This window comes from Caenorhabditis remanei, chromosome X (assembly GCF_010183535.1).
Source record: "Caenorhabditis remanei strain PX506 chromosome X, whole genome shotgun sequence".
In the NCBI taxonomy this organism is placed as follows: Eukaryota; Metazoa; Nematoda; class Chromadorea; order Rhabditida; family Rhabditidae; genus Caenorhabditis; species Caenorhabditis remanei.
The window spans coordinates 9640075-9654214 of NC_071333.1; the positions used below are offsets into that span (position 1 = coordinate 9640075).

The 14140-nt window shown below is 38.3% G+C and overlaps 3 protein-coding genes across 3 annotated transcripts; 1 reads left to right on the forward strand and 2 right to left on the reverse strand.

Moving 5' to 3' along the window:
• Positions 1–4370: 4370 nt before the first annotated feature.
• On the reverse strand, positions 4371–6001 carry GCK72_023869 (uncharacterized protein; the record flags this gene model as incomplete). The annotated part of the gene is made up of 7 exons (XM_003109618.2): positions 4371–4443; positions 4871–4993; positions 5046–5205; positions 5258–5428; positions 5478–5567; positions 5729–5861; positions 5906–6001. 7 exons carry the CDS (start codon positions 5999–6001, stop codon positions 4371–4373), a joined length of 846 nt encoding a protein of 281 aa, XP_003109666.1.
• Positions 6002–7171: 1170 nt separating this feature from the next.
• GCK72_023870 (uncharacterized protein) lies at positions 7172–10510 on the forward strand (the record flags this gene model as incomplete). Its single annotated transcript, XM_053735601.1, has 12 exons — positions 7172–7189; positions 7256–7344; positions 7390–7557; positions 7603–7808; positions 7857–8104; positions 8189–8308; positions 8355–8468; positions 8948–9172; positions 9221–9364; positions 9412–9651; positions 9898–10164; positions 10313–10510. 12 exons carry the CDS (start codon positions 7172–7174, stop codon positions 10508–10510), a joined length of 2037 nt encoding a protein of 678 aa, XP_053579167.1.
• Positions 10511–11069: 559 nt separating this feature from the next.
• Positions 11070–12475, reverse strand: GCK72_023871 (uncharacterized protein; the record flags this gene model as incomplete). The annotated part of the gene is made up of 8 exons (XM_053735602.1): positions 11070–11222; positions 11267–11351; positions 11413–11465; positions 11514–11796; positions 11842–11935; positions 11983–12076; positions 12132–12407; positions 12452–12475. The coding sequence occupies 8 exons, from the start codon at positions 12473–12475 to the stop codon at positions 11070–11072; spliced, it is 1062 nt and encodes a 353-aa protein (XP_053579168.1).
• Positions 12476–14140: the final 1665 nt, after the last annotated feature.

Genomic DNA, 14140 nt, shown 5'->3' on the forward strand with positions numbered 1-14140 from the left:
GGCTTGTCGCATGCACAACTGACTTTGTTATCTGTCTTGACGACTCTTAAATGATTTCAAATTGATAACATCAATGTTTGTATGGCGTGGTTAGAACAAGGTAAATGAACTTTGAGGAGAAGAACAAAACGAGGAGCTTCAATTATCGGAAAACAGGATGATAACAGAATTAGGTTGAGGTACAAAGGTTGTAGATGATAAACTATTTTAATTTTGAATTGAAAGGATTTCAAGAACAAGTTCAGTGAACGGAACTATAGCTAAAAAGTTTGTAATTTCATAAGTTTTTCTTAAATTTTGTGATATTTTGATACCAGAGAGAGTCAAATCTGTTTTCAGGAGACTGATATGTAATTTTTGAAAGAATATTCTATACATGAAAAGAAATAACCTTTTCAATGACGCTATCAACGGAAGGAGCCTTTACAATTTTCACTGATACTGATGATTAAAAGACGAAAATTAGGCAAAACAAATGAAACGTTGCAGGAAGACTATGAAAATGCTTTCCTAAATCGTCCAGTTCAAAGATAGATTCGACTTGACAAATTAAATTGGAAGAAAAATGCAGAACTTTGTTTTCAACACTTCCAGAAAACCTCTTCTTAACGTAACCATGTAATTTTTCAATATCAACCTGAATTTAAAAAAATTCAAAATCTAAATTGAGCAGAATTGGGATGCAATTGGAATGGCTCTAGGAGAAAATCCCTCGTTGGCTTCCATAGTCAATGAGGCAACAACTGGAAGCTTGGAAAAATTGTGTACAGGTTAGGATGGCTCTCCAACTATTTATACCAGCTATAGAGGCGGTCCAAAAAGTGGGCGGTCAAAAAAGTAGGCGGCTCGAAAAGTAGAATGCACAATCGAATTTATCGAGGTAGCGCCCGCCCAACTAATAAACCAATCATAAAAATTAATGGGTATGTTTATAGATTTATTTTTTGTACCGTATACTTCAAAACTCAGAAAAACCGGAAAGAGATAACACAACAGAATTGACCTACATTTTCAGCTTGGATATTTTGGCAACTGCAATGATCAAAGTAAAAGCCACCTAGATCACGAAATAGAAAATGTTTTTAAAGAACTGAAAGAATCTTTACTCGTTATCAAATTAATGTCTGTTGTGATTGATAGTATCTGAGCTTCTGGACTTAATGAAAAGATTAGGTTTTCCTAGTTAAAAACGGAATCTGATAAAATAATAAGTACTTCGTTAGAAGCTTCCAAATTCTGATGGTCATCGCATTGTTTTGTAATGTACAAAAGTGGGTCGCGGTGTATATTGTCAGACTTGTATGATGGATGATGATCTGCTCCTTCATTCGTAAACAACTCAAATTTGAACATAGCTGTTCACTATTCAATAGTAACGTTCAGGTTCAAGAAGAAATTACAAAATCCTGTTTCAAAACAGGGCACGTTAGTTATCGCGCTTAGAGCCTATTTTGAACAGTACGTTCGCAGACAGATAAATTCATTTTCCAATTGCCGAAAAAATCAAGAATGCTCATATTTTTCCAAAAAGGTCAAAGATATTTCTGGCTCACATTCAGTGAGAAACTGAAAAAAAAACAATTTGTGACAATTGAAAAAAAGACAAGTAGACTCAAATGTTGTTCTTTGTGTACAAAGCTTGATTTTTTGACATGCATTGATAACTCAAGGACATGTTCTCAATATAATCCGTACAGTGCATATCCCTCAAATTCCAAAAATGTCGATTTTGAAATCGTTTTTCAATATCGATGAGCAAAGTGTTCGCGCATCCGCATTAATATCTCCACTCATTAAAATCTAATTGGACTGTTGACATGTAGATCATAATTCAAATTTTCCAACTCTGAGGGAAGGCTTCGCGCCCAAATGAACTATCTTGGTAACAATCACACATTGCTGCTCTCTACCAAAAAGCAATCATATAAAAATGAATATGTCTGTTGACCCTTTTGGAGATATTCGTACCAAGCACCGGTGCAACATCACGCGAACTCATTAGAAATAAAAAATAATTAGATAGAAGTACAGACAGGAACCGATAATTTTATTACTGGAGAGCCTAACCGATTTCTGAAACCGAAAAAAAGAAGAATTACATAGATTGATTTGAGGGCACGAGGTCGAATAGAAAAGTTTTTCAAAGATACTATCTGAATAATGAGGATGACTACTATACATGTGTTCAAGAATTTAATATAACATTGTTGGAATCCTGGAGTGATTTTTTCAAAAATGAAAAAGGGCATTCTTTCTGCATTCCAATCATTTTAACCAGTAGAACCAATGTCACAGAAACTAAAGATGCGGACTAAAAATTGACCTTTGCTGATCCCTGGTCATTGATTACATGTTCCTGGCTTTCATCTCGTGTGAAACATGTCTAGAGTCTAGACTCAAATATATCAAGGCTGCGTTGTCTGAAGCTTCAAATCTAGACACTCGATACGTTGGATAAAATTTTGAGAAACGGATGAACCGGAAATAATTCTGATACAGAAAGAAACAAAAGTTTTAGGCAACCGTATACCTTTTTATGAGGGTTATGTGATGACGAATGTGATAACCGATGCGCTCATATTTTTGTGGTACAGCAGGTATCAAGCAAAAATAATATTTTCAGATTGACCGATCTGGAATTGGAAATTCTGAAGCTGGTTTTCATCAAACATTAATATGTTAGTTTCCTCAAATGTTGGTCAATCACGGTAAGAGGACGATTTTTCTATACATCTCCAAACAGTGTCCCTCATATTTAAAAACTGTCCGTTTCAAAAATGTTTTTCTGTATCTATGAGAAAAGTGCTCGCTCTCGGACCAACAACCAATCTAATAAAATCTATATAATGAAATATATTGGTCCAATGAGATATTGATCTTAGTAAAAGATATCATGCTCCCTGGCGCGAAGAAATTTATTGACAACTACACCCATTTTTGAATGCCTGTTCTGCGAGGGGAGTTTTCGCGCGCATTTTAAATGCTGAAAAGAAATTAAAATGGAAACTGTCATCGCGATCAACTGACAAACAATCAAAAGTTCTTTGAAAGATAAGGTTTAATACCAAAATGAATAAAAAAAGGATTAAGTAAAGATAATTATAGTTCAAACAAACAAATCCTATTTCTGGCAAGAAGTGTCTCCACTTTACAATATGCATACTCGCACTCAAACTCACAAAACAATCAAAAATGACAGCAAAAGTTTTGATTTGAAAAGTGTTGCAAATATTGACTAACTTCGACTGGGCAGTTGGGTCAAAAATGTATCAAAATCTAAGACAATTGCAGTCTTTGAAAAGATGAATACGTCTGTATGAGTGAGCGTGCGTCTGTATGCAATGGTTACCAATTTCACTTGTTTTTGACTGTGCTCATCGATTTCCTCATAATATTTTTTCCTTCGAGCGAGCGCCTCCTTGAAGAGACAAAAACAGTGCGGTCGCTCCTCTTCTCGACGTGCATCTGTCACTCTTTTTTTGGGGCGCCAGTGATTTCACAATGCTGTGCCAGGGCACGAGATGGAGAGTTGTGGTGGGTGTAATTGATTGAAATTAAGTGTACAGTCGACGTCAACAACATTGAAAATTGTGCTGGGTTGTGTTATTGATAACAAAATAGCGATGACAGCTTTATCAGTTCAACAGTTGAAAAACTGTCAATCAAACATTCTAGAAGAGGAACTGTGTTTGGAATTGACGTTTAAAAATTGGCTAGAATTTTAAAATTGGGGCAACCTAAAAATTTTATTACTCCAAATCCCCAAATTTTCGAAAGATTTTATTATGAGAAATTGCCGGGAATTACATCTATGAAGTACCTTGTTCATCTTTATTAAAATTATTAAAATTATTACGAAAGGAAAGGACAGAGAAAAGTAAAATCGCAATATTTCGGGGATTCCATCAGACAGAAGAGTAAAGCTATGGTTACAGTTCACCTACTGAAGCTTTGGGATTTTTTTCGGAATTATATGAATTTAAAAAGCATCTGGTGAGAGGATCATTAAATCGGAATTTTTGGAATTGCACATGGACATGGTATGCGGGGTCGGGGAAGGGGAAAAATACAGAAGAAATTTCTACACGGGAAGTGTTTTTGGATGAGATAATCAACCGGAAGTTAGTTTGCATGGAAAAGATAGAATGCTGTGACAAGGGGAAATAGTACAGTAACCGGAGTTTGAAAACTAGAATTCACATTGCTTGAAGTGTACAAAGCAAAAAAGGTGACTATGGTTGAGTGTGGTACAGGGAAATGGTAGATGGATAGAAATTTGATTTAGGTACAAGGTGTAGGGTGCAGAAATGAGGATGGAACATGTTAACAGAATTTTCGTTGCTAGTGTTAGCCAGTGGGAGTGATTTGATTTAGACAGCAGGGTTTGATTGAGAAGATGATTGAGAAGATGTTTGCTCCAACTCGGTAGCTTCGTCGAGGTATCTGAAAATCGAATTGATTGGATTTTAAAACTGTTTTATTTTACGAATTTTGTTTTTGAAAAAAGAAGCTCAAATGTTCCTTGTTTGACTTTAATTATTGCAGCGGGTGTTATGTCTCCGTTTCAAACTTGGAATCTAGTAACATTTTGCTTTTCCTACTAGAAATCCAAAATAGTTATGATTCATAAAGTTCCGGTTGACAATTTCTTAGAATTGTGCGCGACAGACATTCGCGACAAAAATCAGATTGTTTGACATTTTAAAACTACATTGTAGATTGCACGTGATCAGACAGACCAGTGCTCATTTCTATTTCCTCAAGTCTGTTGTAGTATCATAAGTCTCCGTGACTAATTCCCCCAGACTTGATAATCCGCTCGCTGTTTCTAATATGTTATGCTTGCGCAGATCCTTGGCCTCATACGCACCTTTCAAAATCAACGATTGGGCGGACGTCTTCTGGACGGCGTCCGGCGTCTCTCCAAGAGCGAAGCGAGCGTGCACAGAGGAGACGTTGGTTGTCGATACGGCGCATGCGAGTCTTGCGGTTGCTATAAAATATAATTATTAGTTTTCATGATTCACTCCGTCCATTAAACCAACCTTTGACGGATGCTAGCCATGGCAGCGAGGAAAGAAAGAAGTCCCGAGATGCAGACAAGGAAAACTCCAGCTCCGATGGCAACGATGTCATTTGGACGCTGGTCTGAGATGTCGGTTTGAGCAACGATTGCAATTGTACAGCAGCAGAGAGTTAGCAACACTGAAAGATAAGAAGAAATGATTAAAAAACTGGAAGACGCTTTCCAACTTACTGTTCGACATTTCCAAAATTGAGTTGCTTCGGAGCCAAGCCAGGAATGGTGCTGGTGGTGGAAGAAGACTCATCGTAGCGCACAAGGATGACGTCGCAGAGATCACGAAGCAAAGAGCAATGAGGATGTAGAAATAGTTGGCCGTAGACGGAGTGATACAATCAACGAGAACTACACGTTGTTTAACATTTTTCTGAATTTGAAGTCTTAAAAATTATACCTCTCGATGGTGTGTGGAAAGCGACATGTGATTTTCCACTCTCGTCGACGTATCCGCCAAAACGGACGGCTTCCCAGAAATCATGACAACCTGCAATCAGTAGCGAATTATATAATACAACAAGATTGAGAAGCTGCCAAGACGGATCTATATACTTGTGTATCCGTTTCTTTTTTATTAGCTTCATAACAAGCAAGAGACATCAGGGTTACTTCTCAACAACTACATTCTGTAATTTTTTAAAGGTTTACCAATTGCACGGCATGGCTCGGAGTTCTTCATGAACATCTGTGCGATTTCAAGTGAATCCAAGGCAAAGGTTCCATTCTTGGCGCTCATATCCTCAATGAGAATCCAATCAGTGGACATCATCGAAAAGATAGCCTGGAAAAAGTTGGTTGCCCCAGATTTTCGATAAGTTTACATACCAAAATAGCTGCAACTGTATGAAACGAAGCCGCTGGAAGGTTGGCTTCACGGAAATCCATCCTCGTGCACAGGGCTCCAAGCTTGGAGAGAAACATCTTCTGAAAGTTTGGAATTTGAAAGTTAGAAGAGTTGGGAGAAATGGGCAGAAGAAAGTGAGAAGAGTCTGAAGAAGTTCAATTACGATGGGCCGCCTCGAATATTTATTCAGCAGCGGCTGCTCTAACAGAAAGAACGAAAAAAATGAAAATGAAAAGAAGAAGAAGCGTGGGCCCGACGAGCCCGAGGGAAATTGAGAAAAGAAAAGAGAATCAATAGCAAAAGGGATGAGGGAGCGCAGGGCTTTGAGGCAGCACTCTCAACGGCAATTCGCAGCAAGACCCGCGCCCCAAACTACGGTACTTCTCTCCGTCTCTCATTTTCTACCACTCTTTTTCTTGTCAGTTCATTCAACGTCCTTCGTATTCAAAAAAAATCTGGATGATTCACGAGTTATGGGAAGTACATAAAGTAAACGAAATGAAGGTTCCTACTTAAAATTGCTACGAATACCGTGGACCGAAAAAATATTATGAAAATCTTGAGTCACGAAGGTTTTCACAGAAAAATACCAACATAGATAATCATGTAATTAGACAGCCACCAAAAAAATCAAGGCATGACCGAATGCGGTTGGAATGGGAATGATTTGAAATAAAAGGAAAATTATAAACCGTCTGACTACACCGAAGTACGTTTGACCTTGACCAGATAATTGGTGAATCCTGTTTTCAACTTGACTAGTTTTGTACACCATTTATCAAATGTGAATTGGTTTTTCAATGAGTTTCTTATGTTAGGATGGTTTTGCTTTAATTTATCATTTATTTGAATTGACGAGAAAAATGACAGCGGGAAAATTTGCAAAACATCAATTTCATCTTGCACAAATTTTGGAGAAATTAAAATTGCTACCCTTCTGTTCACATTATTCACTCCGTGGTGTTGATTTTGGTTATCTCTACTCTAATCTTCGTTAAATAACGTTTTCTTCTCATCTTTCTCATTGGTCCGTCATTGCAAGTGATGTGTGGTCGAGTGTGTGCAAAAAATGCGCAAGAGGGACTGTTGGCGCGTTTTGTGTGCATGACGCGCAAATTAATCTTCGAACACTAAACAAGATGTTTGTATCTTTTTATCTCCAATGTTATTTCGTTTCTCTTCACAAATTCTCAGCAAAAAATTGATTAATTGTTTTTCAGGTAAATTATTCGCTGCTCGTCGCGAAAATGTTTCGAATTGCATCGGTAAGTAACTTGTTTTCACCTTTTATCGTGAAAGGCAGAAAAATAAATAAATTGCCCCATTTACAGAAACGATCAGTCAGCAAGACCTTGAAAGGAGCTCGCCAACAGTCAAACCAAGCTGCTCCTCCACCAAAAGCACCAGTGCCACCACCACAGTGAGTCACAATTAAATAATTCCGCAAAATTAATGAGTCTTGCAGAAAATCTGGCGGTGGAAAGGGTTTGGCTCTTGTCGGAGCTGCTGTCGCAGGTGCCGGAGGTGTTGTTGGATATTCCTACGTCGACCCGGAATTCCGCTACAAGGTCGAAGTCAATGTCCCAGGAGCTGAACAACTTTTCGGCGCAGTTTTGGGAGAGTCGCCATTAAAGTGAGTGAAATCGTTGTTTATCACGGAAAAGGGTATAAATTGCAGCAAATCGAAGCAAATCGAGCCTGTGAAGGATATTAGCTTGGCAGTTTCGAAGACAAACAGAAATGCTCTCCCTCCATTGGAATTGACCCCACTTCCACCAGTTCTTCCCAAAGAGCCTGTCCATGTTGACCCGGTCGATGTTCGCAAGGATGTGACCCCAGTTCAACCAAAGCTCGCCCCAGAAATCGTTGCTGCTAAGAATAAGCGTAAGTGGTATACTTTCTCAAAAACAACTTAGAAATTACAATTTTCAGAACTCGAGGATAAACTCAAGATCGCAATTTTCTCTGCGGAAGGAAAAGTCCGGGTCGCTACTGAGGCCAAACTGAAGACCATCAATGCTATCAACGAGCACGCTACCATCTTGAAGCAGACTGTCGATGACGCCAAGAATGCGAACTGGGAGAATGTTACTGCTGCTCTCCAAAGAGCTGAAGCTGAAGCTCGTGTCGATAGTGGACAGGAAGTTGATGGAAGAAACTACATTGACAGTCTTCGCAAGGTGAGTAGCAGTAATTAAAATATCGGCGTTAAAAGTTAAAAGCAGTTCATTATTTACTAGTTAAACTGATTAACATGATTACAGATTGTGAACGACGGAAAGAAGGACGCGGTTACCGCTACCAACCCACTTCTTCTCAACGCTCAAGAGACTGCCAACAAACTTTCTCATCAACTCGACGAAATCAACGCTTTGGTCAATAAGGTTAGTTAAATGACTAATTATTCACAACCTCTCAAACTATCTTCAGTCTCGTCAAGAATCTGCTGTTCTCAACCAGTACAAGGATTTGATTGAGAAATCTCGTCAACAATTTGCCCTTGAGATGAAGAGCATTCTTCCTAACGTAGATGTTCATGCTAAAGTGAGTTTGTGGAGAGAAAGTTGCAGAAAAGAAAAAGTCAAGAAAACTGCGGAAATTGAAAGTGAAAAAGGCGAGGGTAATGAGAGAAAGTCCAGTGTGCCGATCATGAGCCAATGGCTGAGAAGGCGTCGCCGCGACGTGGCGTATCTCTAGCTCCGCCCAGCTTCTCGCATTTTCTTCGGAAGACTACTGTAATGGGCTTGAGTCAATCTCCGCCACTATAGGGCACGTCATAATACATCTTCTTGACCGCGATGAGGGGAAGAAACAGAAGAAGGAAATGGAAGAGAACATGTCAAATAAAGAGAAACAGAAAAAAACCGAATGGATATTCGTATTTTAATGAGAGTAGTGTGTGGGCAACACTCAATCGTCAACTCCTTTTAAAAAGGAATACTGTAATTGGAAAAATAAAAAAGTGTTTGATTGAAAAAATTAACTAAAAGCTAAACAACATATATGATTATGAATATTTGCAGGACAAGAATCTCAACGAGGAAGAGCTCAATGCTTTGATCGCCCACGCCCACCTCAAAGTAGATCAACTTCGTCGTCAACTGTCCGATCAACAAGTTCGTGAGGAGTTGCATATTTCGAAGGCTCTCGAAGAACAACGTCTTGCTGATGAGCGCATTGCTTCGGAGAAGTTAGGAATTGAGATGAGCCGCGTCGGTCTCCAGAAAGAACTTGAAATTGAGCGAGCTGTGAGTTTTCAGAGATTTTTAGCAACACATCAGACATACTATTTTCAGCTTGTTGAAAGCCGCAGCTCGTGGGAAGGAGAACTTGAAGACAAGCTTAAGCGCACCGCATCAGCTCACTCCGAGCATTTGGAACAAGTCATTCGTACCCAGAGACAACTTTTCGAAATTGAGCAGAACCAAAAGGTCGAAGAGGTAGTTTCTCAATTGGGTGGAACAAAAAATAATGAATATCTATTCAGGCTGTTCTCCGTGAACGTAACCATCATAGCAAGCAAGTCGGAGAAGCATTGAGCCGATTGGAAGGTATTGAGGAGGCTCTTGGAAGTCGTGTTGCACTTGACAATGAGAATCGTCGCGCTAAACAGTTCTGGATTGCTTGCCACAACTTGATTGACACTTTGAAACATGGAAATAAGGCTGGAAACAACATTGATGAGAGAAGACTCCCATTGAATGAGTCGTTGAATCTTCTCAAAGAAGTACGTTTTTCAGGTTCAGTGGGACTCGAGATTTATGGAGGTCGTCTAGTTTATCTTGAATACCGAACCATTCTTGAGATTTTCATTTGGACCATTTCAAGCCTCACCTGCTCTCAAGTGCTTGAATGGTTTTCAGATTAAGCCGAGGAAGCGAATCGTAAACGACAGTAGTTTTGTTTGTGGGATTTTCATAAAAATCTAGGAATAGTATTCTCACTTCTCTTTTTCATTATTGGCTACTTTCAGGTGAACCCAGAGGATGCATTTGTCAACGCCATCATTGGTTCCTTCCCACAACAAGCTACGACCGTTGGAACTTACACAGAGCAAGATCTGAAGAATCGATTCGAGCAACTCTACAAAGTCGGACGCAAAACTGCTTCGATCGATGAGAATGGTGGAACACTAGGAGCTTATTTCTGGTCATACGTCAAGTCAATTTTCCTTGTCGATCTGCCGAAACAGTACTCCGAGCAGGAACTGATTGATGTCAATAATACCGACAATTATGAGGTAGGATTTTTTCTTGTGTGGTAGTTTTGAAAAAAATGTTGCGAAATCTTCTTTGGAGATTTGAGAAAAGTTTGGAGATATGAGAAAAAATCAGGTTAAATCCCAAAAAAGTTGTAACAGCTTTGTTAGAATGTAAAATCGATTTCAGATTCTTTCTCGTGCCAAGCAATACGTCCACAATGGAGATCTGGACAAGGCTATCCGTGTTGTACAACTATTGAAGGGTCAACCTGCTCATTTGGCTCGTGATTGGATTGTCGACACTCGTGCTTATCTCGAGTCACGTCTTCTAGCTCAACTTCTCGTCGCTCATGCCGCTGTCTCGTCGATCCGCTCCACTTACTAGAACAAAATTCCTCTCGAACCGTTTTTTTATGCTATCTACTGGTTTTACTACACTCATTTCTTATATTATTCTGTTAAAAACGATCCAAAACGTAAAATGCTTTGTTGCTAGTATTTTGTGTCTTCTAGAAACCAATTCTGTGTTGGTAGTTTGTAGTAGATGGACGTGTGTGCACATTTTCTTCCCCGTATATTTTTGTCCTACCCTTTTTCAAATTGCGTAGTTTTGCGAATTTCTTTTTTTCGATTTCGAGTAAATGTGAAATTACCAAATAATGAGTTTTATTACAGATATAATTCTAGTAAATGTAATACATCCAATTTGAGTATGGAATGCACATGATCATAAAAAGCGAAGATTTGGAATGGAGGACCAACGAATTATAGAAATGCGCTTTTCTCTGAGTAAAGGGGGGAGATAAAAAGTGAAGACACGAATTGAGAATACAAAAAGGACGATTTTGGTTTTAAAATGAGAAAAAACTAGAAAATAATTTTGGACAAAGCTGATACATATATGGATGAGTTGATCTTGTTTGGCTATTGATATGTTGCTAATTTCAACGTTCGGCTTGCTCAACAATCCACGGACGTGCAACGTCAAATGGGCCTTCCTTAGTCGGTTCCACAAATCGTTTCACGTTAGCCACCGTTAAATCATTGTTCCACCAAAACTCGACGCGAATCCCAATAATCTCCTCAACTTCTTCATTCTGTAATGATGGTTTTGGTAAATTGATTGTGATTTCTCCAGAACCTTTCTCGAATTGTTATCAACCACTCTGTCAGCCCAAGCTGAATATGCAGCTCGCTCGTTTGATTTTTGATTCCAGCAGTGTTTTCTAAAATATCCATTAGTGAAGAAAAAGTATTTGAATTTAAAAAAAACGACAAAACACTTACTCAACAAAATCCAGGAACGATTTGTCACAGGTTTCTGCACGAGCACCAAGCAACTGTAAAAATAAAAATGTTCTGAGTCCAATCGCCAAGTTAAAGCCTACCATCGCAGCACACTCAACTATTTCTGGCTTATCAAATATGTTGAACGGAGCCCAGATGGTTGAAGTCATTTTCGCAAGTCGAGAGATTTCAGTACGTTCAGCTACAATACTTTTGAATGCAACAACATCGTTGATTTTGTGAAAGATGCAAAGTTTTGCAAACGGCATCAGCTTTGATTTGGAGCAGGTCAACGTTTTCAAAGTGCACACGTAAACAACGCCCTCCAAGGATGGCAACATTGCGGGCTTCAAACGACTGGTAACACGCGGTGTCATGTCATCTCTGAGTTGATAAATATATATTTCAAGAAGTTTTTGAGATGCTTACTCTGATTTTATTACAGCAATATATGGCGATAGCACAGCGTCATTTGCCACTTTCAGCAAAATGTCCTCGCTGTCGACGACGACAAGTACAGTATCTGAAAATCGTTGAATATGATATGAATTTAGAAGTTAGTATTCTTACCATTACAGTCCTTTTTGCAGAGACGTTCTCTTGTTTTGAAATCAGTTATTCTGCTTACAAGATAACTCCATCGTTCGCCCTCATCGTCCGATATCTAAAAATGTAGAAATGAATTGATTTCAGATTTCTTGAGAACTTATTTTTTCAACTTCCAAAGTGGACGACACTGGTATGGGTGGCCAAGTCTCCACATGATATCCAAATTCTTGTTGAGCCTCGAAATACATGCATTTAGACTGCTCCACTTCTTCCGGGGTGTGTGTTCTGCTCTTGTATTCATCATCAAATTTTTTCTCGGTATCTCGGATGATATTCATTAACTGTTCTCTTTCGAAACATTCTTGCCAGTCTGGTTCAGGAGCTACACAGACTACCAAACTTTTTGGAGCGTTTCTCGCAGAAGACTGATCAGTGCTGTCGGGAACCTGAATAGAAAAGAAGGTTCATTTTTTCTGATTCCTAATGTTACCGAAAGATCCGTATCATTTTCCATCGTTTCGTCTATACAGGATACCTGAAAAACCAAGTTTGTTTTATTATACAACAAAAGCTTGGAGTCTATTTCAAAATCAAAACAAAGTGGAACAAAGATGTAGTGATAGTTTTTACCCTCCGATCAATAAGTTAAAACGAAACAGACACACACTAACTGCCACGAATGCGCTCTTCATAATACATCACCACATGAACGGAGAAATGCGAGGCGCTCGCACAAAAAAGACTGCAAAAGTCAATTGAGAAAAGAGAAGACGAGAAAAGGGAAGAAAGGAGGAAAGGAAAGGAATTGGAGTGCGATGCACTGGTTTGATGAGAAATATGTGGGCCCGTCTCTGCACAGCCTTATTTCAGGAAAGCGTTTGTGTATATGGTTGAGAACGAAAACACGTGACTGGTGAATCGATTTCAATCAAAGAAAAGAAAAATATCATCAGTTTAGTTTGTTGCTTTCTCAAAAAGATTACTGATTTCTTACTGAATTGCTTCCGAAATGGAAAATGTGATCTATAGAAATTCATATGTTCGTAGTATACCTCAGAGAAATGAAAGTACATTCAAGAAAAGAACTTTAGAAGCTTGTGTATGTGACCTGAGACAAGCACAAAAAAACAGATGATAGTATACATTGCGAGAAAATAGTGAAGTGGTGGAGTTATTAGAAATTTCACGTGTTCAGTTTATACATCTGACCAGAATGTCACCATCTGTTGGAAAGACCTTCGTTTATGAGGATGATGATGAAACTTGCTAAGAGGAGGGTTCGTGTTAGTAGACAGACAGAACATTTCTCAATGTCAAGAAAAAATAATATATATATAGTTTTTCAGAGATATTAAGTTTACTTGCTGTGTTGTAATAACCTTTGTATTAGTTCATGAATGAAACAAGTTGGGTCAATTATTTCTGTAATTTTCAAAACATTTACCGTTTGGGTGGACGAAAGCTATATCTAAAACATTTTTTGACAATTTCTTAAACTAAATTAAACGGCATCGTAATGCACTGAATCTTACAATCGGTTGGATTATGTACACATTATTTCGAATTTCGATGTGATACAGAAAAGCGTTTTTTATTCTTCGAGTCTCAAATCTTGTTTTAATGTAACAAGCATATATGTTTTAATCTAAAAGCTGGCGTAAGCTGGAAGATATTAAAAAAAATAGGAATTTTTTTTTCCATTTTCTGTCTTCTTTTGGTTTTCTGACCTTCACCGTCCTGTGAAACTTATACAATCTTTAAGTATTTTAAAACATAATATAAAAAATGAAGAGAAACTTTGATTGTAACGTCAAACGTTCACTTCAAGACTTGAACGGCGCGCGCTTATCGTGTTCAATAGAGCGCATTATATTATGGCTGTTCACCCATTTTTGGGTTTTGTGATTCCAATCGGTTCTTAAAACTTGCGAATTTCCTAACTGTTCTTAACCAATTCGAAAATTAATTTGAAAAATACGATAATGTTTTCAATTGTTTGTATTTTTATCATAACCAACTTCGTAGATCTACGAACAAGTTCTCACTTCATCATTTTTTTTCAGATTGAATGTGTAGTCGAACAGGTATAGAAATTCATCTACAATTTGGAATCGAATATGTTTGCAATGGAAAATGTCATCTTGAATAAAGTCGTCTTTTTTGTGTAACAACGATGACG